The sequence below is a fragment of the Aulonocara stuartgranti genome, assembly GCF_965226115.1.
Source record: "Aulonocara stuartgranti genome assembly, chromosome: 11".
NCBI lineage: Eukaryota > Metazoa > Chordata > Actinopteri > Cichliformes > Cichlidae > Aulonocara > Aulonocara stuartgranti.
This window is the reverse complement of record NC_138947.1, coordinates 15,480,742-15,507,804: the sequence shown is the minus strand read 5'-3', so window position 1 is coordinate 15,507,804 and position 27,063 is coordinate 15,480,742. Positions and strand designations below refer to the sequence as shown.

The 27,063-nt window shown below is 41.4% G+C and overlaps 3 protein-coding genes across 4 annotated transcripts; all 3 read right to left on the bottom strand.

The window, feature by feature from the left end:
* Nucleotides 1-60: 60 nt before the first annotated feature.
* On the bottom strand, nt 61-15,220 carry vars1 (valyl-tRNA synthetase 1). Its single transcript, XM_082551619.1, has 29 exons — nt 15,111-15,220; nt 14,232-14,590; nt 14,005-14,148; nt 13,712-13,913; nt 13,510-13,625; nt 12,840-12,915; nt 11,305-11,405; nt 11,084-11,211; nt 10,830-10,994; nt 10,661-10,742; nt 10,451-10,570; nt 8,033-8,141; nt 7,760-7,939; nt 7,461-7,585; nt 7,226-7,329; nt 6,973-7,131; nt 6,387-6,477; nt 6,152-6,257; nt 5,613-5,683; nt 5,276-5,401; nt 5,085-5,189; nt 4,502-4,649; nt 3,993-4,120; nt 3,564-3,719; nt 3,248-3,472; nt 3,000-3,111; nt 807-982; nt 317-466; nt 61-233 (listed from the first exon to the last, which is right to left on the bottom strand). Exons 2-29 carry the CDS (start codon nt 14,586-14,588, stop codon nt 165-167), a joined length of 3,831 nt encoding a protein of 1,276 aa, XP_082407745.1. The 5' UTR covers nt 14,589-14,590; nt 15,111-15,220; the 3' UTR covers nt 61-164.
* A 960-nt stretch (nt 15,221-16,180) lies between these two features.
* Nucleotides 16,181-20,586, bottom strand: LOC309716701 (uncharacterized protein). Its single transcript, XM_082550669.1, has 3 exons — nt 19,918-20,586; nt 17,931-18,725; nt 16,181-17,098 (listed from the first exon to the last, which is right to left on the bottom strand). The coding sequence occupies exons 1-3, from the start codon at nt 20,230-20,232 to the stop codon at nt 16,577-16,579; spliced, it is 1,632 nt and encodes a 543-aa protein (XP_082406795.1). The 5' UTR covers nt 20,233-20,586; the 3' UTR covers nt 16,181-16,576.
* Nucleotides 20,587-21,726: 1,140 nt separating this feature from the next.
* ino80e (INO80 complex subunit E) lies at nt 21,727-26,996 on the bottom strand. 2 transcript variants are annotated; one of them, XM_082550671.1, is made up of 8 exons: nt 26,890-26,996; nt 26,503-26,585; nt 26,334-26,404; nt 26,195-26,247; nt 26,020-26,101; nt 24,417-24,534; nt 24,016-24,114; nt 21,727-22,501 (listed from the first exon to the last, which is right to left on the bottom strand). In XM_082550671.1, the coding sequence occupies exons 2-8, from the start codon at nt 26,581-26,583 to the stop codon at nt 22,295-22,297; spliced, it is 711 nt and encodes a 236-aa protein (XP_082406797.1). In that variant the 5' UTR covers nt 26,584-26,585; nt 26,890-26,996; the 3' UTR covers nt 21,727-22,294. The 2 variants fall into 2 exon arrangements, with proteins under 2 accessions (XP_082406797.1, XP_082406796.1); XM_082550670.1 differs by lacking the exon at nt 26,890-26,996 and adding an exon at nt 26,717-26,883.
* Between the last annotated feature and the right edge of the window lie 67 nt (nt 26,997-27,063).

Genomic DNA, 27,063 nt, shown 5'->3' with positions numbered 1-27,063 from the left:
CTTTACAGATTTACAAGCGAGTTAGATTAATAGATTGCTTCACATCCCTGAAGACCGCTGTCTGGTACAAGAGTTTTATTGAGTATTGTCCATTATTCACTTGGGGGAAAAAAAAATTAACATGACATGAAAAAAAGCAGATTTTACATAAAGCTAAATAGGAATTAAATCATTTTCCTGAAGTTGTCCATGGCTTCTTTCACCTTCTCAAGCTCAATCTGGCTCTGTCGTAGCTGTGGAGAGAAAGAGGAAGTTTCTTATTTACAAGGAATTCTTACAACCTGAGAATCCTGTCGAGTCAATTTCCTTTTCCCACCTTCTCAGCATCCTGCTCCTGCACCTTCACCGGCACCTTCTCCTTGTAGTCACTCTTCCCCATCTTCTCTCTCAGTTTCTCCATCTGTTTCTCCAAATCCCCTTTCTTCGTCATCAGCTTAGCCACTTCCTTCTCCACATCAATGAGACCCTGTGGGGGGGGGAAAAGAAGTGAAAATGGGAATCGCAGCTAAAACTTGATCCTGTTATTTTTGCTCTGCAATGGAGAAACTTAAAAAAAAAAAAAACTGAACTGCCATTCAGGTGGAGCAAATTTAAAAATGGCATCCCTGATAGTATAAATGCATATCTACTCATATCTATCAGGCTATTCACAGGGGAATTCACCTAATTCAAAACTTGAAAAAAAGAAAACCTACATGTAAAACACTAGTGCATTCATAGTACAGGGGGTCTAAGATACACACACCTGATATAACAGACAGATGGAAGGATACAAACAGAACAGGGCAGATTATACTGGCCCTCACCTTGAGCATAAGGTTGACAGTACATCTGTCAGAAGCGATAGCCACAGCACAGCCTTCTGGGACAGGCTGGTTGGCTGTCAGAGGGATGACGGCCTGAGAATAAGACAAGGTCTGGATCTGCAGACTGTATTTCTGCACCAGGGACACAGTTGCAGAGTCTATGCACTGGAGGTAGCCTAAGAGAGGAAAATACAGATGGTAAAGGTTTCGAGCATCAGAACAGTGCATTCTTGATGAGCTATAACTCTGATTCAGTGCATACACATCCTCTACATACTGGTGTGCAGTTTAATTCATTTTAATGAAGCATATTTTATAATAACAACATATGGTATGTAAATGCTTTAACATATTTTCCAATATCTGTATGCCGAAGTTGAACTATAAAGTAGGAGAGGTTGGAAAATATTATGTAAAGTAGCTGAAAACTGCTTGTTAGACTCTAATCCTTTCTTTTAATAGCAAGTTTACTTCTTTAGAGAATCAGAAACTTTTCTTGGAGACTTCTAAAGTCTTCGTGTGTTTCAGGCCAAACTCTTGTTGCTATAGTCCACTCGATCTGTCACTACAGTTGCTCCCCTCTTTAGATCTTTAAATCATTGCTTGTCATAAAATGCAGCATTACTGCCATCAAATTCAAAACTATAGTGGAATAAAAATAGACTGCTCAAAAAAATAAAATAAGGGAACACTCGATCATCCCAGTATAACATAATATCCCTAAAATTTAAGTGGTATCAATCTGTCCAGTCAGAAATTACAAACCATACAGAATCATGTTCACCTGCTTTGGTGCAAATGAAAGTTGCTGAAGAAGCAACAACAAGACAACCTCTGGAAAGGAAATGGTTTTCACAGGTGACGGCCACAGACCATTGCTCTCGCTCTATCCCTCCTGATTTTACTTGCTGCTGGTTGCATGAGTCACTGTCTACATCCCACTCAGGTTACTCAGTGAGTCCAGCTCCAGGATGGCCACATCCATACAAGAAGATTTACAGTGTCTCTCAGACAGACACCAGGGGACACGAGGAGAGCTGGGCAACTTGGCAGCAGGACCGGTATCTGGTCCATTGTGCAGCGGAGACAGAATGACCTCCAGCAGGTTATTCAAGCGCATGTTTCTAACCAAACAGTCAGAATCAGACTCTACGAGGGTGACAAGTGGGATCTGTGCTCACAGCCAAGCACCATGCAGCTCAACTGGCATCCTCCTAGGAAAACCAGAACTGGCAGGCTCGCCACTGGCATCCCGTTCTCTTCACAGATGATGTTGCAGGCAGAATAACATTTGCCACAGCATCTCCAGACTATTTCATGCTTGTCACGTGCTTAGTATGAACCTGCTTTCATCTGTGAAGAGAGCAGGGCGCCAGTAGTGGACCTGCCAGTTCTGGTGCTCTCTGGCAAACTCCAATCAAGCTGCACGGAGCTGATTCGTGAGCACAAATCAGATCGCCAGATCAGGTGAATGTCGCCAGGTCCTCACATATTTTGTTTCTAACAGTTTGATCTGAAACGAGGATGTAAGTAGCCTGCTGGAGGTCATTCTGTAAGGGCTCTGGCAGTGCTCCTTGTCCCACAGAGAAGAACAGATAGCATAAGAGCCAGCTCTGCTAGTATCCCCAGGTATCACCTCCACACTGTTGAGACTGTGGTGGGGAAAGACAGCAAATCTTGTGATAACACGTATGAATGTACCGACCCGGATGAACAGGACTCAACGGGCTTCAGATACCGACTCGAGCTACCAGCAGTGACAAGGATACTAACAAAAAGCCGAACTACAGGAAACTCAACCAGGAGGGCAAAATTTTCTGTGGTCACCACCCCTCCTCCCAACTTTCTCTGTCTTTGTTGCCTCTCCAGTCCACCTGTTGTCACTTTCATCTGCACCAAACCATTGTGAAGTGAATTCTAAATGGTTTGTGCTTCCTAACTGGACAGATTAATATCCCAGAAGCTTAACTGGGACTGTAAGGTCAAGTGTTCCCTTAATTTTTCTGAGCAGTGTGCAAAAAGATTTCCATGTGAAGCTGGCAGGCTTGTGTGAACATGCTGAATTGAGCTAATTTCCAACTGTAAGTACAGCATTGAACAGACATGCTGGTTAATTTCCACATGAAAATAGATGAAATATGAACTAAAAATTATTTTTAGCATCACTTTTAAAATTTATTTTGTGTGTCTTACAGTCAGCTCTGGTCTTGGTTAGATTGTAGTCAGCCCTAAGCGATCGGATCGTCTTGACAATGGTCATTATGAACTCCATGTCGCGGTCCACCTCCTCACTGTTCCAGCAGAACTACAACAAATCACAGGGAAAAAATGTAATTGCAAAAAACACAAAACAGCACTCTCCACAAAAAAACTTTTTAAGGCTATTTGAGCATCAGTAAGATTCAGCACAAGCTGCCCCCCCCCCCCCTTCTTTTTCTCACCTCTTCGGTGGTGGGATATGATGTGACGCAGATGCTGGGAGGATCGCTCTGAGGTTTTCTTCGTGGTAACCTCTGATAGAGCTCCTCAGTGACGAAGGGCATCAAGGGAGACAGCAGGCGTAGACCAACCTCTAGACAGGTGTAAAGGGTCTGTCTGCACACCAGGGCTTGTCTCTGGCTCGTGCTGTCTTCCTCTGCTTTACTGAATACTGGTTTCACACTTTCCTGGAAAACAAGAAGAGAAAAAGGAAAAGATAAGGAGGAAGTGGAACTTTCATGAGACTCTGGGCTGCTCAGTCGCCTACAAGATCCTTACCAGGTAGATGTCACAGAGCTCGTACAGCCAGAAGTTGTAGATGGCGGTGGTGATGGTTGGGAAGTCGTAGGCCTTGAAGCCGGCGTCACAGAGTGTAACAGCGGCGCTCAGCCTGGACAGAATCCACCTGTCAGATACGCTCTCCTCTCCAGATAACTGAGAGGATCGACAGAAGTGTAAAAAAGAAAAAAAAAAAGAGAGATCTTTAGATTCAGGCAACACAACCCCGCACCAGGTATGTCCCAAATGTCAATGTGTGCAAATCTACGAATACAAATCATGGCAAACTAAGCCTCCAAACAAACACTGTTTTGTTTTGAAACAGAGATTTGGTCAAAATGTGTTACGCATCTAACTCGAGGAATATCAATAAGCATGGAACAGACTTTGTTTATGTTCTGTATCCTTCATCTGTTCCCTTGGTCTCACCTGGACTTTCTCTGATGGTACAAAGTTGTCTCCTAGAGTCTTCATGGCAAACTTCACAGCATTCCACAGTTTGTTGCAGAAGTGACGGTAGCCCAGGATGCGGTTGACATCCAGGTTGATATCCCTACCTGCGAGATTCAGAAATGAAGATTTCAGTAAATACCAAAGAACGACTCCAGTGGAAATCAAGCTGTATACTTGTTATACTTGTTAAAATGTGGTTTTCTATCTGCTAGAAGAATTATCATGAGTGAAAATGGCATTAGTGGCCATAGCTGTGGGCACTATAGCATTGGTCTGATGAAAGAAAAGGTGCAGATCTACACCAAAGTCATTTTCAGGCATAAAGGGATTCATTTACCTGAAACACTCATGAATGTCTACTTCTGATTGACAGAGATAAGCTTTATGGTTTGTAATTAATGTATATTAGTGAATTTCAAACACTGGTCATTAAAAGGAATCTAAGAAGGAAAACAGGACAAACAAGGAAGACGTAAAAAGTTCACCTTGGCTGGTGTAAGCACACAGAGCAAACCGGAGAGCATCTGTGCCACACTCTGGGATGCCATTTGGGTAGTCTGACTTCTGGCCCTGCTGCGCTCTCTCCACCTCCACAGGATCCAAGTTGCTGTCCATCAGCTGGGCATGAAGACCCTAGAGGATGGAGAGTAAGAGGACGAGGGAGGTTTTCAACAATTTTCTCTTTTCATCTTCAGAATACGAGACCTCCTTCGACTGCCTGATGTTTAAACTGGCCAGGGAGGAAAGGACCTTCAGAGGGAAAACATTCAGGGTTAAGCTTAGTTTACAAGTCCTTCAGTGCCCTCTAGAGGACAGGTCCGTTTCATCTGACTGAACAATTTCCCCGCAGCTGGTGAAGAGATTGATGGACTCAATAAAAGCTTGTTGGAAGCAGAAAGAGGTGCTTAATAAAGTTTATATAAGAGTAAGGGCCTCAAGGGACCCATAAGAGCATGGTGACTATGTAAAAGACAACCCAAACAGATGGGAGAAAAGAGTATGTATATTTATGTTTGCCTAAGTGTTTGTGTGTATCTGAGCGTGGATTAAAGGCTGATTAGGCTTTACCTCCAGGGAGATCCCTGTAATGACGTCTAGAGGGTCGATAACGTTGCCCAGAGACTTGCTCATCTTCCTTCCGTGAGCATCACGTACCACTGCATGCAGATAAACCTGAAAAATGAAACGAAAACATCAGTGAGTCATGTACTACAAATATCACATCCTGCTGTGTCAGTGTCGTGGGTGATTGGTCTCACCTCTTTGAAGGGCAGCTTGCCTGTCAGTTTGAGACCCATCATCACCATGCGGGCAACCCAGAAGAACAGGATGTCATGGCCCGTCTCCAACAAGGTGCCGGGGTAAAACACCTGCAGGTCCTCATTCTAGAACCAACGACAACAAACACATTGGGAAAAACACCGAATGATTAATATTTTAGGAGGGTTTTTTCTTTTATACTATGAAACCAGAAATCAGGTATTAAACATTTCCATGTTTCTCTTTTCTATTCTGCTTAAGGTATTCTTTCAGTCAACTGAAACAATGTGCCGTCTGTGTCAGCAGAAAGAAAGTCATTTAACCTCAGTGTTTTACCTCATTAGGCCAGCCGAAGATAGAAAAGGGGAAAATGCCAGACGAGAACCAAGTGTCCAGAACGTCCTCGTCTGAAACGCAGGAGCAAAAGTTATCTAATCTGCTCGTTCAGTGAGAGACTGAGATTACCGAAAAGCACCACTGAACGACACAGGAAATCATTCCTGCCTGTGGCCATCTCCCTGTACAACGCATCCACTTAACACACTGTTTGCTGCTACAACTACACATGTTTCTTTTCCAAATATTTATTTATAAGTGACTTATGTATGTATGTATGTATATATATGTATATATTGTACTATTCTTAGTTAGCGTATTGTCTGTCTTGTCTTAATGTTGGTTTAAAATGGAGCACTGTAACAAAAAATAATTTCCCCCAGGGATCAATAAAGTATTCTGATTCTGATTCTGATGAATATGGAGTAGAATTAATTAAATTAGGCAAATGTGTGTGTTGGCGCATTATGAAGTTATTAGATAACTTTACAATAATTGTGCTACGGAAAAGTGCCAAATTAAAAACAGCTAAATCTCACCCTGTCTGAGGGTAATTTTGTCTGCAGACACATTAAAGCGTTTCGCCGCCTTCTCCCTGGCCTCTTCCTCTGATCTCCCACTCACCCAGTAATGACCGTCCATGTCCTGCAGGCAAAAGAACAGAAGAAGAAATAAATCAGAGAAACAGACAATGACATGCACGATACGGATGCAGCTTTTATCTGTCATCTGAAGTCCTCCAGACCTTGACAACAAAAAGAGAAATCATCTTACCTCTCCTGGTTTCACAGACGGATCGTTGACAGTGATGAAGTAAGCAGGAATACGGTGACCCCACCACAGCTGCCGAGAGATACACCAATCCCTGAAAAAGAAGACAGAGAGACGGATGTGAAAATGAACTCTGTGCACACTTTCTGATAATCATCTCCTTTCTAGACCTGAACCAATTTGTTCACTAATAGGTGAGGCGATGGCAGAAAATTAACTGGCATCAATTTTAATAATTGATAATGTAATATATTCTTTTTTTAATTAAACTTTCTCCGGTTCTGGCTCATCACTTTCTATTAACTGATTTCCTTTTTTCCTGTGTGATGAGAAATCAAATATCTTTGAGCTTAAACAAGCTTGTTTCTGAGAAAATTTCATCTGTTTTAAATAATTTATTAATCAAATAGCCAAGGAAATATTCTGCCAATTAACTGATAACAAAAAGGTGTCAATTTCCTACACTGAAATTGACACCTTTTCTCAAGATTTCTGTTTAAATGCCTAAAACTGCAGAAACCAAAAGTGTCAAAATGCTTAAACTAAAAGCTTAAAACTAAAAAATAAACAATCAGGAAGCAGTATTTACTTAATGTTGTCCAGCCAGTTGAACCATGTTTTGAGATGGTGGTCAGGGATGATTTTGAGCCTGCCTTCTCTGACAGCATCAGCAGCCTCCTTGCCCATATCTCTGCAGTCCACATACCACTGGGGTTTCAGCAGCGGCTCCACAATGTCCTTGGAACGGCTGATAGGGAACACGCACAATGGGGCTTAAAGGAATACAGATAAAGGAAGCTCAAACAAAAACAACCCATGTCCAGCTTGTGCACAAATTTTACCTGCAAACTGGGACAACCATAGGGTTGTCTTTGATCTCTTTAAACTGGCCTCTGTCTTTGAGAGCCTGAAGCACTGCTTTCCTGGCCTCAAAACGCTTCATGCCCTGGGGAGGGAAGGACGAGTTAAAAATAAAAAATTCTGAAAAATAAGATAGCCTCATGAAGCAAACTATGAGAAAGCGTGACTTTAGTGTCACACACTGCAGGGGGGAAGGACGATAATGAGACACTATACCAAGAAGGGAGGAGGCACGTTAATGAGCAGGCCATTTTCATCCAAGATGTTGATGAAGGCCAGATTGTGTCTCTCTCCAACCTCGTAGTCATTATGGTCATGAGCCGGGGTGATTTTGACAGCGCCTGAACAGAAAATGGTGCAGAGAGACAGGCCAAGCAGAGAACAAGGGAAAAAAGAAAAAAAAGAACAATTGTAATGAGGCAAGTGGCTGGGCTTAACGACTTGTTATGATTACTTATTCTCGGCACACTGTAGACCTGCAGCTATGACATCTTTTTTCTGTACCCCAGGCCTACCTGTTCCAAAGCTCATGTCCACAAAGTCATCAAAGACTATGGGCATCTTGCGGTCACAGAAAGGATGAAGAACCATTTTTCCTTTCAGATGCTGATATCTGGCGTCGGCAGGGTGAACGGCTACTGCGGTGTCTCCAAGCATAGTCTCAATACGAGTCGTGGCCACGATCACCTCCTCATCTGAAGGACAAAGAAAGAACAAGGAGACCTGTATCGTAACAGCAGCACAAAGTGTCTTTGTTAACATTTTTTGCTTTCCATAAATTTACATACCAGATCCATCCACCTTGTAGGCAAAAGACACCAAGACCCCAAACTCGATTTTCTCCTTGTAACCAGGCACAGGCAAAAGAGTCCTGCCAGCGAGCTCCTTTTTATCCACCTGAAAGCCGAAAAATACATTTAATCAAGAGGGCACACAATGCCTGGCACTGCCAAAATGGCTCTGTTACCATTACAGCCTAATAACAGGGTTATCAGTGGAGCCTTTTTCAGGGTATTTATTCTGTTCATGCAGTCACACATTTATACAAAAAAGCCTAACAAAATAAGCAAGAGCCCTTAAATGCAAAAGTGTTTCATTTTGTATTCACACGAGCAGGAACTTGCATGAATTACCACATTACACAAAGTAAAGATACAATATCTCATCACAGTAAGTAGTACAAAGAATCGAAGAGTCTTTTTTCAATACTTCATATTTCAGACATAATTCTGTAGGTAATCTAAAGGTTTGTGCTGATATCCAGTCCTAGTAATCAGTGGGTGATATTACCTAATGTAACATTGCTTCATCAGTCTGTTAAAAGAATGCAACTCTATCATCGAGATGTGATTCGGTTTTATGCTAATGTTCCTCACGGCTTCATTAAGACATTCTCACATCATTATGAGAGCGAGCTGCAGTGCTCACGCCACATTTACCATATTTGGAAAGCACATCTAATGCCATGAAATGCACGAGCTCAGGGATATCATACCATAACACTTGTACTGTATTATGATGGTTAATTTGATCATTAAGAGACGCCACATCCAATATCTGGCTATGGAATAAACATCCATACACTCAAACTAATATTAAACTGTAGCTTAGAAATGGAGCAACAGTAACAAACTTCATCTCCTGTTAATACTGTTCATTGACTTTACTAATCAGGACTTCAGATGGGTGAACTTTTATCTCTTTCCCCCATGACGACAACATTTGACAACCTTCCTAGTACCCTTAACAATTAGTCTGACACCTCATATATCAATAAAGATGTAGTTTGGCAACCGAGTAGCTGCATAGGTGGAGACCATCCTCACTATCTTCTGATGCAGAGCCAGTCATTTTGTTCTATAAGCAGGCGTGAAATATCACAGAACCTGCTCAGCTCAGGAAAGAGCTTCAAAGGTTACAAGGTAGTAGTAGCAGCCAATAAATGTGAAATGAGTGAGGGCGGGTCTGTGTACACCTGCATGTAAAGGCATGCTGATGGTGTCTTTGGGCTCTGTGTGATGTATCTGGACCTTGACATATATCATATAGTTTCATAAAGGAGCAGCTTTGAAGTTTCCTCTTTGTCACAGCCACAGATCGGTTACTAATTTGTTCTGACAAGTCAGTGCAGACCCCTGTTACTGTTCACCAGCCTGTTTTCTTCTGCTTCATCCACAACAGAGTAATTCACGACAGCCATTTCAAAAACTGGGCAGTCTGCTTTGTGCCTCCTCCTTGTTTGTTAGGGTTGCGTGTTGCCTGGTGTGAAAGATTAACTGCACCTAGAAGGGCTTTCATGTTCCTGACTGTTATTTTTTTGTTCTGTAACCTTTTTTTGTCTGAGTCCAAGTTGAAAAACGTCCAGGAGAGCATCTTGCTTGCAGGCCTATTTTATTTTTTTGCAAAACAGTAAAACCTTTAACCCATACTCGATAACTTTGTTAACTCTCACTAAACCTCTTTCCGCCTGGTTAGTTATTATTGATCACCCTATTAAGTTGGGGTGGTATCATTTGTTTGGCATAAGTTTGATTTGAGCAGAGTGCACTAGACTTGGTACATTTTTTTCCTCAGGGTAACTGTTCATGGGGGAGTTCACAATATAATCATGTTTCAATGAGCTTAGCAAATCCACAAGATGCATGTGAGACAGCTCCATTTATATTCTTTATATACTTGTCTGTGAATGTCCATCCTAGTATGAGTACCACTGCAGATAGAGGTGGGACACGCCAGACACCCCCCAATGCAACATCACAATACTTAACTCACAATAGGATATTAGTGTGACTTCCAACATTTATCGATATGTTGAAGGTTAAAGTAATATATATTGCAATTTATGACCCTTTTTTCAACTGTAAATTGCAGTCAGTCCAAGTCAGACTGCAACTGTTTACACAAAGCTCGCCTCCTATCAGACACCTGTGCAATTAGCTTGCGATCAAATATGGTTGTGCAACACCCTCAACCTCTTGGCAACCATTTAGTCATCACAAGTTGAAATCTGCCAGAATGTGAAATAATTCAATTTAACCTCCAGGTAGCCACCAATTTATTTGTAGATGTGTCACGTTTTTATTTGTGTGACTGAGCTTTTAGCTTGTCTTGAATTAGGAGGTAGTTTTGTCAGTTTACGGATGGGTTTTTTTTTTGGTTCAGCCGATTTAATCTAAGTTTTCTCGGCTTAACGCAGAGTGACTTGCCTCTATGTCAGAGATGGCAGAGTTCAGTGTACAGGACCAGTTGACCAGCCTCTTGCTCCTGTAGATCACTCCCTCATCGTGCATGCGGATAAAGGCCTCTTGGACTGCATAGGAAAGTTTCTAGAGGAGCCCAGGTAAACAGAAAATTTTTATTTTTAATTATTATTGAACACAAAATTTCCCACACATCAAAGATTTTAGAAACCTTACAGGATCCATAGTGAAGCAAGCTCTGTCCCAGTCCAGGGAAGAGCCCAGTTTCTTCAGCTGATGGTAGATCCGGTCTCCCTTCCTACAAGGGATAAAAAGAAATATTGTGGTGTTTTTCCAATTTAAGATTGTTTAAATCTTCGCTTTTCCTGCTACTTCTTTTACTTACTCATTCTTCCATTTCCAGACTTCCCGGATAAAGTTTTCCCTGCCCAAGTCATGACGGCTCATGCCCTTCTCTCTCATCAGCTTTTTCTCCACCACCACCTGGGTCGCAATGCCAGCGTGGTCACAGCCCGGGTTCCACAGGGTGGTCTCACCTCGCATCCTGTGCCTGCACAGACCGGATGGGAGATTAGCTCAAACATATTAGCAGAGAGAAATTTCATCAGTTAACAAAAGAATTATAGTTTATTAAATTACCATCTGGTCAGACAGTCTTGGATGGCGTTGGTGAGGGCGTGACCCAGGTGAAGTGATCCTGTCACATTAGGTGGAGGGATGCACATCATGAAGATGCCCTTAGCATTTTCCTCACTAATACTCTTCCTCTACAGAATATAGTGACAGACAGGTTATTTGAAGCTAAAATTATCAATTAAAAATCTAATTCAGGACCATTTTTATAATATCTGAGGACTTACCCCATACTCGGGCTTGAAGAAGCCCTGCTTCTCCCACCACGGATACCAGGCAGCCTCCACATACTGAGGACTGTAGGAGTCAGGAAGTGGACTAACAACATCTGGCAGCAAAGGTGAGGAAAAAGTTCAGTAAAGCATCTAAAGCTCACTCAAGTGAAATGCTGAAAAAACTACTAATATCACAGCCTGAAAAGAAGGTGCACTTTTTTAAAACACGTCATCACTCAGTGAAATAATAAACCTCTAATGAATAAAAAAACCCTGCAAAACCCAGAAGGACTAAACGTAAAGGTCAACAAAGCACAATAATACACACATAATATACGATGAGAAGTATGAAGACACTTGGATGTTAAGCTTTCTAGCATACATACGAATATCAAATCCTGAAGCCTAGAATCTGTTCCCCTAAATCTAAAGAATACTGTGGTTGTCTAACCTATGTGTCTTTTATTTTACACAGCACCTAGTTGGTGAAATGTCCACATTTATCTAAAAACTAAAAACTGTGGCGTGACCACAGGCCTGAGCTACAAAGCAGGATTTGGTGCTTACTGAGGCAACTTTATTGTTAAACCTGGATTTTCTGGGTAATGACAGTGGTTAACTTGTGATGGGATGGCGCATCACCATGGTAACTTCTGCTGCAGATCCATCTTGTTATAAAGGAAGTTAAGTTCAATAGAGGGGGTCAATTGGTACAAAACTACCACCCACTGATCAATCAATTCTCCGGAATATAGTGGTACCATTAACGTGGACCTCGTGCCCAGACAGCAGGAGGGTCTATTTTATCCAGCTTTACTTCCTGCCTTTAAAAAGCCTTTACTGACATAGTGCAGACACACACACACACACCTCTATAAACTAACTTGATTGACAGTGGGGAGTTTTAAATACTAGGCCACAGCTTAAATCATTTAATGTGCTTTTGGTATCAGACACGTCACACTTGTAATGCTTTTAGCCCACACTGTTTGAACTTTGCATATTTTTCAGATATTACAGTCTTTGTTGTTTTGCTGCCAACAGACCTGTCAGTGTTGTTTCCCCTTTCCTGCCCTACTCTCCTACTTTGCTCGTCAATTCCCTCTTTATCAGGTCCAGTCATTAATGACTGTTCTGCCTCTAACTAAAGGGCCTTGTTCTACCAGACCAAGCAGCTCTCCAGCATCTTCAGATCTCCACTTCCTTCTTTCTTTTTCTTTTAAGATGGAAGTACTGGTAGACTGTCTTTTGCAGTTTTATTTGTTGGTTTACTTTTTTACCTCATTAGTTTAGGGAGAGAAGCTCTTGGTCCTACAGCCCACTGACCCTAATTTGTTCCACTTTTTTTTGCCCGGCCATTTCCTCTGTTTTATTTTCTGTTTAAATTAAACAGCTTGAAACTTAGGTGTGGCATCCGCTTTACAGGTTGTGGTCACTAAGATAAGGTAACTTTAAAGTGCAAGCTTCAGGGAAGCTTGCCTGGAACACTAAGTTACGTGGAATGTGCTTACAGTACACAAATCAACTCAAGCATAGTGAACACTCACCTTTTTTTTCTCCAGCAGGGGTGGTGATGTTATATGTAATCACTCCCAATTCCTTCTTCTCAGGTTTGGCCTTTTTCTGAGAAAAAAAAAGCAGAAGAAAAAAAAACCATGAGAGACTTTGAAATAGTAATGTCTTCAGTGACTGAGTTACTATCAACTACAAATCAGATGGCTAGCTCAGAGTCACCCTTTCGAATTTTCATTTTCAAATTTTTGTGTTCTGTACATTCTGTTTTTCTTACAGGTGAGGCAGTTAGCGATAAATTGTACTTTGTCCTTTTATGACGTCTTCCCCTATCACCCTCCTCCCCCTTTTCCCCCATATCCTGCCTTAGACATTGTCATACTGTACACCACATACAATGTAATAACTGAAATGGCATGAACAGAAATGAAGAAATAAACAGATATGCTCTGAACAAGAGCAGTCTATGGAGAATTTATACAGCTGATCACAGTGCATTGAGATCATAATTTTGACAGAACACAGCAGGACTAAAAATAGAAAAACAAGAAAGTGCTTGTATGAATTTAATATGTTATATAAATCACTTTCACTTTCAAGTAGAGTAGAAAAGCACTACATAAGAACAGATGATTTACCATGGATATTTGCGATTTTCAAAACTTCACAAATGAATTTCTCTTTGTACATGTTGCGTATTTATACCTCAGATGGCGGCTGTGTCTTTTTCTTTGCTTCCATTTCTTTCTTCTGTTGGAATTTTTCAAGCTTTTCTCTCTTCTTTGCTTCTTTCTTCAGCTGGGCCTCCGTCTTCGGTGGGCCTGAGAGAGGAAACATCACAATGGCATGAGATACTGTACATTACATTCTGCTAATACTTATCAAGTGATTCGTTGAAGTTCCTAACCGTTTGCTGGAGCGCCGGGAGAGTCAGCAGCAGGACTGCCATTAACAGCATTTGTAGCAGCATTTGTTTTTGGTGTGACTGGGACCATCTTTTCACAAAGAACGATCTCCCCCAGTACCTTCAGGAACTGTGGCTGATTAATGCAGGTCGTGAACCATCTGGTAACATTCGTTACAGCCTTCCTGTCTGATGGCTCCAATGCCTGAGTATTCATAAAAGCATAATAAAGCTCGTCTGTTCAGAAGCTATGCAGAAAAACCTGTTAGACAGAAAGTGTAGCGCAGCACACATACATATTTGAAGGGGAGTAAAACCGCTGTAGCTACAGCCATATCAGCCAGGGTAATGCTCTCTCCCACCAGGTAGGTTCTTGGTGCCAAAGCCTGATCGAGAACCTTAAGAACACGCATCAGCTCTGCACGGGAAGTCTGCTGGAGCTGAGAATGCACAAAGAGTAGGAGAATACATTTTTACATGAACAAATCAGACACACGTTCAGGTCCAAGAAAGCTTTAAATACCTTCTTATCCACTCCTGTCACCCCCATCAGAGGGAAGACCACAGCACACGACACTGGGGTGAGCTCATTGTCTGCAAAGCTGAGCCACTGCCACACCTGGCTCTGCTGCTTAGCATCCAGACCAGCCCTCTTTCCCTGAAAGGCTAAGTACCATGACACAGCAGTGGCCCCGCTCACTAGAGAGTCACCATCCCCAGCGGCGGCCAGCACCAGGGCTGGTCTGGAGCGGGCGTTCAGAGATGCAGGAGGGTCCTCTGTGATGATCTGCGGCCGGGAGGACGGTCCATATTCTGCAGCTAAGAGAGCCAGAAGGCTCCTGAAGTCATCAGGGTGAGGAGACACGTAGAGAGTGGTCATCTCTGGTGAAGACACATTCAGGTTGCATGAAGTAAGAGAGAAACATTCATTTTGTTGCTGTAATTGAGCATTTCCTTATCAGACTGGATGGGTGTGTTTGCTGGCAGAAACACTGCTATGCCAAACTTTATGCCACTCAAGGGGCATGTCCAGAAGGTGGGTTAAGTTTTGTTTTTTTTTAAAGCAAACTGTTTTAAACATATTTAATAAAATCAGCTTTAAGCATGTCACAGTGGGTATCAGATTAGCTTTAAAAAGGATAGGTATGCTAGCCCGTTAGCTCTTTGTTTCACTTTCTGCAGCTCTGAGCCGTGGCACCTGTCAGACTGATGAAAACTCATGCAAGCAGGCTAGTTAGCTTAAGCCAACGAGTCAAACTGAAAGAAGTTTTTCTTCAGCAGCTCCAGCGTGAACTTTAATAAACCTTTATTCAAGCTGCCACAACTTTAAATTCACCAGAAAGTAAGCGTCTAAGAAACCTGAGGCTTGCTATTAAAATGTTTTAAAGCGAGTCCTGCGTACCTTTGAATGAAACAGACAGAGACGTCAGCTCAGTTAGCACACACACACAGCCACATGAATGCCCGTCTGATGCAATGAAACTGCAACGAGTTCCGGGTTTCAGCCGTCGCTTCCGGCACAAAACGGAAGCCATGTTATCTACAACCCATTGACGAGAACAGATCAGCAACAACTACCACTGAAGGTATTTTAATCAGCGATCGGTGATTAGATTAGATTGCATTAGATTAGCAACGCCACTGTGTAAAGCTATTAAATTAAAAATTATAGAACCTGCATTTAAAAAGTCTTGTTAAAGCTGTTAAAACTGCTAATAAAAGCAATTTAAAAGCAGTTTAATAAAAAGTTAAAGTATGATGACGATGATAGTGATTATTATTAGTAGTAGTAGTTGTAGTACATAACTATTACATCAAATCAGCTAATAGTAAGAAAATGATAATTAGCAAGTATGTATTTTAAAAAAAAAGAAATTACAATCAGTTGACTGAATTTAATTACACACACACATATATTCAAATTTAAATACAATGACACACATAATGACTCTTACACTTTACCTTCCACCTTTAGCCCCTGGTACTCTATTGTTTCGCGCTCCTTCCTCCAGATGTTGCTATTTGGACTGTTATACTCAATCACTACAATGTCTGTTGATATATATATTACACCAAAACAATATATTTGCATTCAAATAGGCATAACAAATGTTTTATATCTCATGTGCCCTCGATAATAAAAATTTGTCTGTGGTAGAGAGTCATCTTGCAGGTTAGGTTATATATTAGCTTTGCTTTCATCGTCATTTAGTATAAATAACGCAGTATAATAAATATAGTATAATAGTATAATAAAGCAGCAGTTTACTGAACTGGTAAAAACGTATTACCAACATCATCATGGTTTAATCTGTAAAATTCTGTTAATTTTTACTGTCTAAAAATACAGTTTGCAGTAGAAGTATAATATGACTGGGTAACTGGGTAAATATACATATATGTGTCAAACTGTACTACTGGAAGAAGGAAACAAGAATATTCAATTAAGGGAATTCAAGGAAATGGTGCATGTCATGTTGGTAACCCAGCATACTCTTTTATTCAGATTTACAGATGTGACAGTTATCACACAAGTTGTCTTGAGTAATTACATCCAAAAGCAGAGTGTGCACAGTGTTATTCAAATCACAGTTGGTTAAGCTCTCAAGTACAGCAGACTATTTGGGCAGCTAGTTTTCCACAGTGAATTGTAAGATCTACAGTGTAAGAAATGCAGTGAAATTTACTCCACCACTATGTTATTTCAAAAATAAATCCAGCAAACCATCTGTAACAACTAAGGCATATCAAATTACATCATCTTTAATTAGTTTTTCACACATTCATATCTGGAAGAAATTTACAAACCAAAACTGAAACTTTATTAAAGTTTATTAAAGGTGTCATCTTGAGTTTTATTTTTTTCTTTCATTCTTCATTCGACTCCTGCCCAAAGGCCTCTCTTACACCCCCAAAGACTACATCAACCATTCCAAATATAACCCCTCCACCCAGCCTGCACACATTGATCACTCCCTTCCCACTTCTCCATACCAGTCTCCCAAAACCTCCTCCTACAGCTTGTGCTTGACCTCCCATCTCTGACATCACTGTTCCCACATAACCCTCACTGTGCTCCCACAGCCGCCCTCCAAAGAACTTGGTCACCGACCAAGCATTATCCAAAGCTTCACCAAATACCCCCACCGTGTCTCCAGCTAGGGTGCCCAGACCAGTGACCCCAGTGTGGCAGCTGCTCAGCAGTTCCCCCATCATAGAGGAGGTGCAGTAATAAACACTACAGAAGCAGGTCTCCCCAATACCTAGCAGCATTTCTCCTGCTGTGCCCATCCAGGAGAGGAGGTCAGAGGTCAGTAGATGGAACAGGGTGAAGGTCTCTCCAGGCAGGGTAGAGAGAACTCCGAGGTCTTCCTGGAGAACATAGGTGACCTGAACGCAGATAAGAATAGTGAGTCGATTTCACAGTGTGACTGCAGGAAGTATAAACAACAAAAAGACAGAAAGCCTTGAGGCAATGTACTACACCTAGAATTAACTCCACCTGTACACCACACCTCATTCCAGTCTACGGGCGGAGCAGACTGGAATGAGATGATTTATTATTTAACTCTGAACCTGAATATGTTAATACATAACAGGTTAATACATAACACAAACTCTTGAGACAGTTTTATTAACCCGAGGCTCAAATGTAGAAAGAAAAATTGTCTATTTCTAATGATTTGTAATGGTTTTATTTTCCTATTGAAAACATTAATCAGAACCACAGGTCATTATACTGTTTAATGAATATAAAGTCATAATATCTTTTAATTCTCAAGGATTGCTTGTAACTAGTGAAATTAGAGAGTCTCAGGGAGCATTAGCCAGTCTGTGAAAACAATTGTCACACATGTGTTACACACGTGTCTGGAATGTGGATCTGAGAGGTCTGACAAAATCATGATGTTAACAATGATGTTTTTACAAACTAGGGTGTGGCGAGGTAATCCATGAAGTCTCAGTAATGCTTTATGGGAAAGTGGACCCAGTATTGCACCTTTCCCTTAATATAGACTCGACTCTATGGAAGTGTATGATATACTCCCAGAAAACATCTTTGAGTCTGAACCTCTTAATATCTGCACATCCTTTACAGAGAAAATAACTGTTAGTATGGTGAGAGGGGCAATTCAGTTTAAATTATGTTTATATTTATATTTTGTGTAGTATATTTTTGGATGTTTACACATTAGAGCTATTAGAGAGCTATTAGAGCTACCTGTCCAGGTAGTTGTGTGATTGTAGAAAATACAGGACGCAGAGGAAATTTGAAGATGGAGAAGGTGGTGGAGAGGATGGAGACCAGAGTGCTGGTGGAGTTTGTGTCCGTCTCTTCAGCAGTTTCATGTTCAGCTGAGGAGTCGGAGTCTGACCTGACAGCTCCTGAACGTGTCACATCACCCTGTTCATTACTGCTGCCCTCAGAAGTTGCTGCATCTGCTGAAGTCTCCTGCATGGCGTCAGCACCATCAGCTTTCCCTGACTGAGAATTAGCTGCCTGTTCTTTAGTTATCGACTTCTCTCGGCTTTCCAGAATGTCTGTCTGCACATCTGTATTTCCAGGAAGTCCCTCACTGTGGAGACCAACTCCGACTTCAACACTTTTCCCATCTCCTCCTCCGCAGCCTTCAGAGAACATTTCTGCCAATCCAAGCATGTCTTCCAGCTCCTTCACGCTCACTTGCCTCACCCCTTCCTGCGTCTCTCTGATTAACCCAACGCTGAAGCCACCCTTCCCCTGCGGGACAGCACAGCACGCCGCAGACCACAGCGGCTTCGTCTGACACTCCTCGTCTCCATCCTCAGCAGCCCCGAGTCCTCCCGCTCCAGTAAGAATGTAGAGATCACCCCCTACAGTGCTGCACTGGGGAGACACGCTTGACTGGACCAGTGTTGTGACTGTTGAATCCCAGTGGTGAAAAGGGGAGTCTGTGGGCGAGAAAGAATGAGATGGATCCACACCTCCTCTGAGAAGAGCTGGTGCTGCCACTTTAATGTCTTCTTCCTGCTCTGTCTGGCAGAAAAAGAACCAAAACCAGCAGTTTAAGAAAGAGTCCATCAAACTCTTCAATCTATGCACTCTGATTTTTAAATGTTCCCATATAAGGACACAACAATAACAGAAACATCTCTAATTCCTGTTTCTCTGTGCTCAGCTGTTCAGTGTTGATAATTATGAGTGTGATAAAGATCCAATCCATCTTTTAAATTTATATTGTTTGCATTTTCTTTAAGCTCCATTTTCAAATGATTTTTAATGTGGAAAAAATAATCAGACTCCTTTCCTAATTTAAAAAAACTTTTTGTTTGGCCTGAGAGCTGAATGTTTGAAAAATAAAAGTTTCAAAGGTGTTTTATTTTATATTGAATACACTTGTATTATTCAAAGGCTCTGCATTAAAAATCTTTAGTTATCCCCAGACTTATTCTTATACTACTACTTCTTATTTATTATTATCCCAGATTATTTCTATTGTCTGGGATAAAGTATTCCAAGTAGAGTGCTTAACAAAGTTAATAGCTCACCAACCAATATAAGGTTTATGCCACAGATGCCCTAAATTAACAGCATTGTAATTACGAAAATAATTTCTTATGTTTCCTAATGGTCAATCCAATGTTAAAATATCATTATTGTTGTCATTCATAAATTCTCTAATTTACTATTTTGCAAAAAAGCAGAAAAAAGATAGAAACATGTTATTATTTTTGATGCCAAATTGCAGTTATTTACTTGCCTTCCTGAAATGAAAAATGTATTTTAGTGGTTGAATGTTATGTTTGATTAATTCCAGTGTGTCAGCTCAAATTTAGATATAAAAACTAACATTTAGTTTGACTATTAAATAACAATATGTAAGACATATGTAATATGTAAGAATGCATTCTGTACATAAATGTTCCTATGAATCATGTTTTCTATACCAATGATGATTTTTCTTCTGCTTATCCAATTCAGGGTCACGGTTGGGCTAGAGCGTATCCCAGCTGTCACAGGGCAGGTGGCTGGGCACACCTTGGACACGCCACCAATCTTTTGCAGGGCTCAATTTTCTGCGTTTTTTACTTAATTTTCTTTATTAGAAATTTGAGTGGTTACCACTCACAATGTACTTAGTTACTCTCCACCACATTTCTTTACTTATAACTTAATCTTTTAAAACTAAGCACTTCTACTTTAAGAAATGTGATAGATGAACTCTTACCACAGGTTCTCTCCCCTCCTCTCCCTCCCTCTCAGTCCATCCCTGGCGGAGATGGAAGGCAGAGTAGACAGCTGTGTCACAGGTCGGTCTGGAGAGAGTGGCAAACGCCTGCCCTCCCGGCAGCCTGTGGCAGCGTGGGCGCAGCAGCGGCCCTGCAGAGGATCCCCGAGGAGGCGTCTGTCTGTAGAAGCAGTTGCTGCAGAGGGTGAAGTCTGCCTCCGAGTTGTCCTCAGCTGGGAGAGACAGACCTAGGCCCAGCACTGCCAGCAGGCAGACAGCCGCAGCAGCTGCACTGACAGCAGCAGGACACAGCATGATGGTGGTGAGCTTAGCAGATCCCCCCCCTCCTCTCACTCACACACACACACACAGAGTGAAAGGCTTATAAATTACCCAGTGATTTCCGTATATAGATGAGAAAGATAATGTGGCCAAGGTTGGCTGCTGATGGCTTGTTGTTTTCCTCACTCGCTCCTTGTTTCCTCCTCCAGTTTCTCTGCAACCATGTCTGTCCGCTGGTAATGTTAGCTGCACTCTGTGAGAGTGAGTCTGTGTTTGCAGGCACAATCTTGCTTACTCCTTCATTTCCCTTTTCCTGACAGCCTCGCCCCCCTCTGTCAGTTCCACCCTCTGTGACTCTCCCTCTGCCTGTACCTCCACTTCACCCCTCCCTCTCATACTCTCTATGGTTACACCTTTAACTCCCATTTCTGTTAAGTACACAAGGAAAGCCCACACCTATTCAGGACTGTCAATTACCTGTATGTCTGCATGCCTAAACAATGGTCTCTGTGCAAGGTTATTTGATTGACAAACTCTTGTTGTTAGGTAAAGCGCTTACCTTAAAGTGCTGACTCTCTATCAGATCAAATATTTGCTTTGAACTGCTTCCAAATTAAGAAGAATTTCACACCTAAAAGTCCAGATAAATGAGAGAAAGTGAACTCTAAATATAGCAGGGTCTGTTCATGAACTCCTTATTAGAGCTAAATCTGGATAGCGACAGTTTCACGGGTCATTGTCTCTCCCAGAGTGCAGCGATTCTTGAAATCTGAACACACTCCCTTTCATGGCTTGCACATTTGCCCTCCTAAATATCAGAACCGTGCCTGTTGAGGCATGACGCTGGCACTGAGTGCTTTTTGCAAAATCATTATGTCGCAAAAACAGAAATCTGCATGCAATACCACAGCTCTAGAGTCAAAGGAAAAAAATATCTTGCACTCCCTTTTAGTCATGAAGAGCTGGAGTCGCGCCACGCTCCCTTCACATTGCTTAAAAGTTATGGCCAACATGAGCCAAATGTACCCTTGGGCTTCAGTCAACAACGGTATCAGGATTCCTTTGCAAAGAGGTCAAGCAAGCAAAGACAGTCATACACAGTAAGTGACATGGACATGAAGTTTACGCAGTATTTTAGTGTTGTAAATATTTAAAAAAGCTAAATGCAACACAGTACAAAGAGGACTGCCTACTTCAGTGTCTGTGTGGAGCTGTGGAATGGGAGTTTCAGGGTGTGAGTTCAGGGTGGGGTAATAAACCACAACATAAGAGCAATTTAACACTTTCACTTTACAAAATATGTTACAAATGCATTTTGGTAAACACATAAACACTTTCTGTTTAAGTAAAGCTACATCGGTGGAATCTGTGAATAACACACACACACACACACACACACACACACACACACACACACACACACACACACACACACACACAAGTGAAGTTTAAATAAAAACTTTTAGTCTGCTGAAATTATTTTAATCTGACACACAGTTGGATGGGTACAAAAACTATACACACCCATTCATGAGAAACACTTTAATTTTTGACCGATTTGATGAAATAAACTGTGAGTACAAATGAGAAATGTCAAAACTGTAACAAGTAAACAAAACTTAAAGCTGCACACACATTTATGTCACAGTTGAACAGTTTTAAAAGGACTGCAGCACTTCTACAATACAAAGTCAGAGACAGCTGTTAAGCAATAAAAAAAACAAAGGACACACCTAGTATTCAGTTTGTGTGGATGTTTTGACAAAAATAATCAGCAGGTAGTTTGAAACCGCTGTACAAAGTAAAGTATCCATCCAGCTCAGTGATTCCAGACCTTTCTTAATCCTTTGCAGACTGCACTTTTGTCACAGACCAATAACCCGACATAATTTTACACAAACGCACTACTGATGATATTGTTTGGACAGCGCTGCTGCAGTTAAGCTTAAGTCCACAAGGGGGAGCTTGACCCTCCTTTCAAAAGTGTGGACTTGTTTGTTCAATGCAGAAATACATTGAACCCTGTTCTATTTTTCAACCTTACATCCACATACATTTCCCTCACTTATAAATAAATCTAATCGCACACTCAGGCTCACTCATTAGGGATGTCAATGACGAGTTCAGCCTCGTCTCCCTCTCCTCTGTCTTCGTCTCCTCTGTCACTGTCTCCGTCGCTCTCGCCCTCCTCCTCAGCTGCATCTCCGCTAAACATCTGTCTAGGAACCCAGCTGAAGTGGCCACTGGCTGTTGGAGGAGCTGCAGGGCCTGATGGGTAATTAGCTGCCATTGAAGTAACGACCTAAGAAGATCAGAAAGAAGAAGTTGTTGTTTGGAACGACAAAGCGAGGGATGGACGGAGTGTAAAAGAATGATGAGTGGGGATTGATGGTAATGTCACAGATGACCGGAGTAAATCAGGACAAAGCATGAACAGTCATGGTAAAAAGACAGTACACTCTACTTAAAATCTAAGCTTTTATGTATCCGGATAGAATAAAAAATAAATAAATTCACCTGGTTCTTAGTGGGTCTTAAAATTAGGTAAATACAACCGTAACAATTGCATATTACAGTGTGTCATTAGGAGTGTAGGTAGCAGCCAGATGCTGCTAATCAAATGCACTTGGTTAATTGATAATCAGCAAATGTGAGCACCTTTATGAAAGCAGACGATTTGGCAGTTTTCTGGTCTGGAGCATTCAGATGTGTGTTAACACAAGCCATCAGCAATGATCAGCAATCTTAGAGAAGCAACTGTTGCTGCCCAAGGGCATTTCCAAACAATCTGCCCCATCATTCTCCAGTGAGAAGGATTATTCGCAAGGGGCAAACATTCAAGACAGCTGCCAATCCTCACAGGAGTGGGTCTTAACACACAATGCTCAGAGAAATGGCAAAAAATACAAAACAACCAAACACAGCCTGTCAGCACAAACACCTTATATCAAGTGTCAGGTGCAGTGGTGCAGGGACGATGACTTGGCTTGCTTTGCAGCCGCTGGATTCAGGCACCTTGCAGTCATAGAGTGGAGCATAAGCTCCTGTGTACACCAAAGCATTCTACAGTCAAATGTGACATCATCTGTTGGCTAACTCTGCAACAGGACAAAGATCCCACGCACAGCAGCAACTCTAAAACAGAATTACTGAAAAAGCAAAGAATCAAGGTGTGATGGCTCAAAGTCCAGACCTCAACCTGACTGGAATGCTTAAGAGAGCTGTGCATAAATGAATGCCAACAAACGTCAATGAACTGAAGAAGACTGATAAAGTCACACAGAAAAAAATTACTTCCAATTATTGGTGCTAAAGGTGGGTCTACAAGCTACTGAGTCACTGGGCGCACTTTGTTTTTCCACAAACTGCTTCTGCAGTTTATGTTTTTGGTAAAGACCATGTGTTGTTTATCTCAGGTTGTATTTAGCTCAATTTAAAACCTCCTAACACCAGATCATTTTTTAAATATTATATCCTGATATGTAAAACCTTACAATTGACAGAGGGTGCACTTTCTTTTTTATCACAACTGTATATGCACTCATATATTTTTTCATTTTGGGGCTCAACAAAAGGGTCTTGAAATGCCATTGTTAGAGCAATAAAAATGAAAAACTGTACTATGAAATATACATATTTTAGATGCTTTTTACTTTGTTATAAATATGCATCTAAACTGAAAATACTGGAAACAGCCTGCCGGGCCATCAAATATAAATAGCTGGTTTGTGTACAGTTTGTGAGAATAAAGCGTGAAGTGTTTGATCATAATTATTTTTATCTCTGAACATCTTGTTTCCCCTCTTCCTCTCTCACCTTCCCCGTAGTCTCTTTCTTGTTTTTTGCCGTCTTTGTTTTTCTCTCTTTCTTCATTCGTTCAGCTGGGGGAGCCAAATACTCTGGTGGGAAGGGCATCTGCCCAACACACACGCAGGCCCCAAATCATTGTCAAATGACCACACAAACATGCATGCACACAGTCAAAGGGCAGTTTATAAGACAGACACACAGAAAAACAAACAAAACAGACACAGAAGAATGAACAATAAAAAGACAGTGGAGCAATTATAAATCTAAAAACAAAAAGCAAGGAACAGACTTGTGAATAAAATAATGCAAAATTAAAAAAACAGATTATGCTCTTTGATGAGAAGATGAATATGACGGCAATGTTATTGTTGTTGGTTGCAATAAGATAAGAGGGGAAAGAAACTCACAGCGTTGAGGTAGGCCCCAGAGCCGGATGACTGCAGGGAGTTCACACCAGGACGGGAAAGCAGGGAGAGATGAGGAGATGATGATGAAGGGAGGCACGCACCGGGACTACTTTTTCGCCTGAAAAGAAGGTCATGGATTAAATAAAAAGAAATATGAATGTGTTTTGTTTAACAATTAGAAAGCACAAATGTTTCACTCAACTGTCCTAACAGGCTTACTTGGCTTGGACATGTAAAGTAAGCCCAAATAAACCTAGCTTTAAAATGCCCCCTACTGCCTTCATTGCATATCCATCCATCCATTTTCTGCTGATTATTCGGGGCCGGAACGTTGGGGCAGCAGAGAAGCCAAACCTCCTTCTCCCCAGCCACCTCCTCCAGCTCACTCGGTGGAACAGGGTGTCCTGGGATTACCCCGGGGCCTACTCCCAGTAGAACATGCATGGAACATTTCACTGCTACTACTCCTAGTACGTCCCAAATGACTGAACTTCTCACCCTGTCACTAAGTGGGAGGGCAAGCCACCTTCTCCCTCAGAGACAGGGTGACAGAAAGATTATGCTGAATTTTTTTTTTCTCATACAGAATTGTGAAAACACCGTTCTTGTGCTAGCTAGTCACAGTTAAGAAAACGGAGAAAAACAACATTCAGCCACTGTAAAACAGTAAAAATACTCACTTTATGATTTATTAGTGTTGGCTAGAGACTCACACTAAACAAAGGGAAATCACTACTCTAACCTGTACCTTAATATCATTTAATGCTTGAATATAAACTGACTGGCCAAATCCAGTCACCACCTGGATTTAACACCTCGAATAGGAAAGAGCCTTCCACCAATAATTACTGTGGTAATTCACACGCTTCATTTATGGAGCTACATTTCAAAAGGGACAAATTAATGGCCTGCATGCATTCCGGATGATCTCTGAAACTACAAAAATTGGGTTAAGAACTGTTCAATACATCATTAAACCTGGAAGTGGTGATGATTGAATGACTCTAGATCAAATCATACAATATGGCTGTGTTTAATACTGAAAGACAGGGTATTTCCACACATAGCCTTAAGAAAACTACTTGGTGTTTAATTGGGGGGAAAGGCTTCAGTTTAGGGAGCATAAAGATTAGAATCTTGGACAGTGGAAAAAGATCATGTGGTCATATAATCCCAGATTTATCCGATTTCAGATGGGAACCTGTTGGTCAGTGTTATGATCTGTAGTTGCTTCAGATTGTCTAGGGTTGGTTTGGTAGTGTTATTTGTCCGAAAATGAGATCAGCTAACTACCGGAATATACTGAATGCCCAGGATTTTTCCATCACTGAATTTTTTCTTCCCTGAATACACTGGCTTATTCCAAGATGACAACACCAGAATTCATTGGGCTCAAACTATAAAATGAGTGATTCATGGAGCATGCAACTACTATGAATACTTATAACACACAGTGTTGTGCAATGCAAAGTAAACAGGTAACTTCGCATTGCACAAGACGTCTGTGGAGGGTGGAAATAAAAGGTTAAATATGAACCTACTCAAAAGTGAATGATTCTGGTTGATCTACCTGGTAATTAATTTACTTAAATAGCCGACTTACTTCTTTGCTCCCTCTCGTTCCCTTTCCCTCTCTCTGGGTCCTTCCCCTTCACTGTTTTCCGAGGAAACAGTTGCTTCTGAATCTGATGATGAAAACAAAGACAAAATTGATCCACAGGACTTCAGAAGCAACAGCTTTTGTTTTTACTCATAAAGGTTTTATGTTCCTAGTCTACCTGATGAGTCTTCATCTACTCGCTCATACTGCAGCAATCTGTCCAGAAGAAAGCTGGAAAACATGTATAGAAAATTATTTTTTGCATTTCCATTAGGATGCACAAAGCATACCTATATGAAGACACAATCCTCACAAACCTCTTGTCCCTGGAAACTTTCAGAAGTTTCCTCTGTGCTTTCCTCAGCTCCTCCTGAAAACACTCCTGCTCCTGGAAAAGGAAACCAGCGAAACGAAATCAGCGCAAAGACAGACACGCAACTATAGCACGGCGGAGGAAACGGGACGGTTTAAAATGAAAACACTCACATAAACAAGAAACTTTAACTTCCGTTTGAGATTTTTGTATTTCCGCTTGTAGTCGACTTCGACGTCCGCTTGGCCGTTCATGTCTAAAATGCAAATAATTAAACCATGAAATCTGCAGTTTGTTAGCAGCAGTGGATACTAACTGTAATTGTTTTATAGCAGGTAGTGTCTGTAAAAGCACATTCTTCGTTTCCAGCGGAACCAGCCTCCGTACCTTCAGCTAGCTCCGATATCTAGCCTGCTACCTATAGCTAGAGCGCCACGAACAGTTCAAATGTTTACGAAGGCTTATTACAAAATATGCTAGCACGACTCAGGTGAATTTAAAGCGAATTTATCTCATGACACCTCTCTCTTGAGTCTGCCGTGGGACGTGCTATTGTTTACCTATCTGACGTCGTATTCGTGCGTCTTTCTTCTTCTGCTGTTACAGTTGTTTGACATTCACAATTTCGGTGCTTTCCCGCCACCTCCTGGGCAGGAGTGGAAGTACCAACTTTAAAAATCCCAACAATACTTTATATTTAAATCCCCTTCTTCTTTTTCATCGTCATCCAGCTG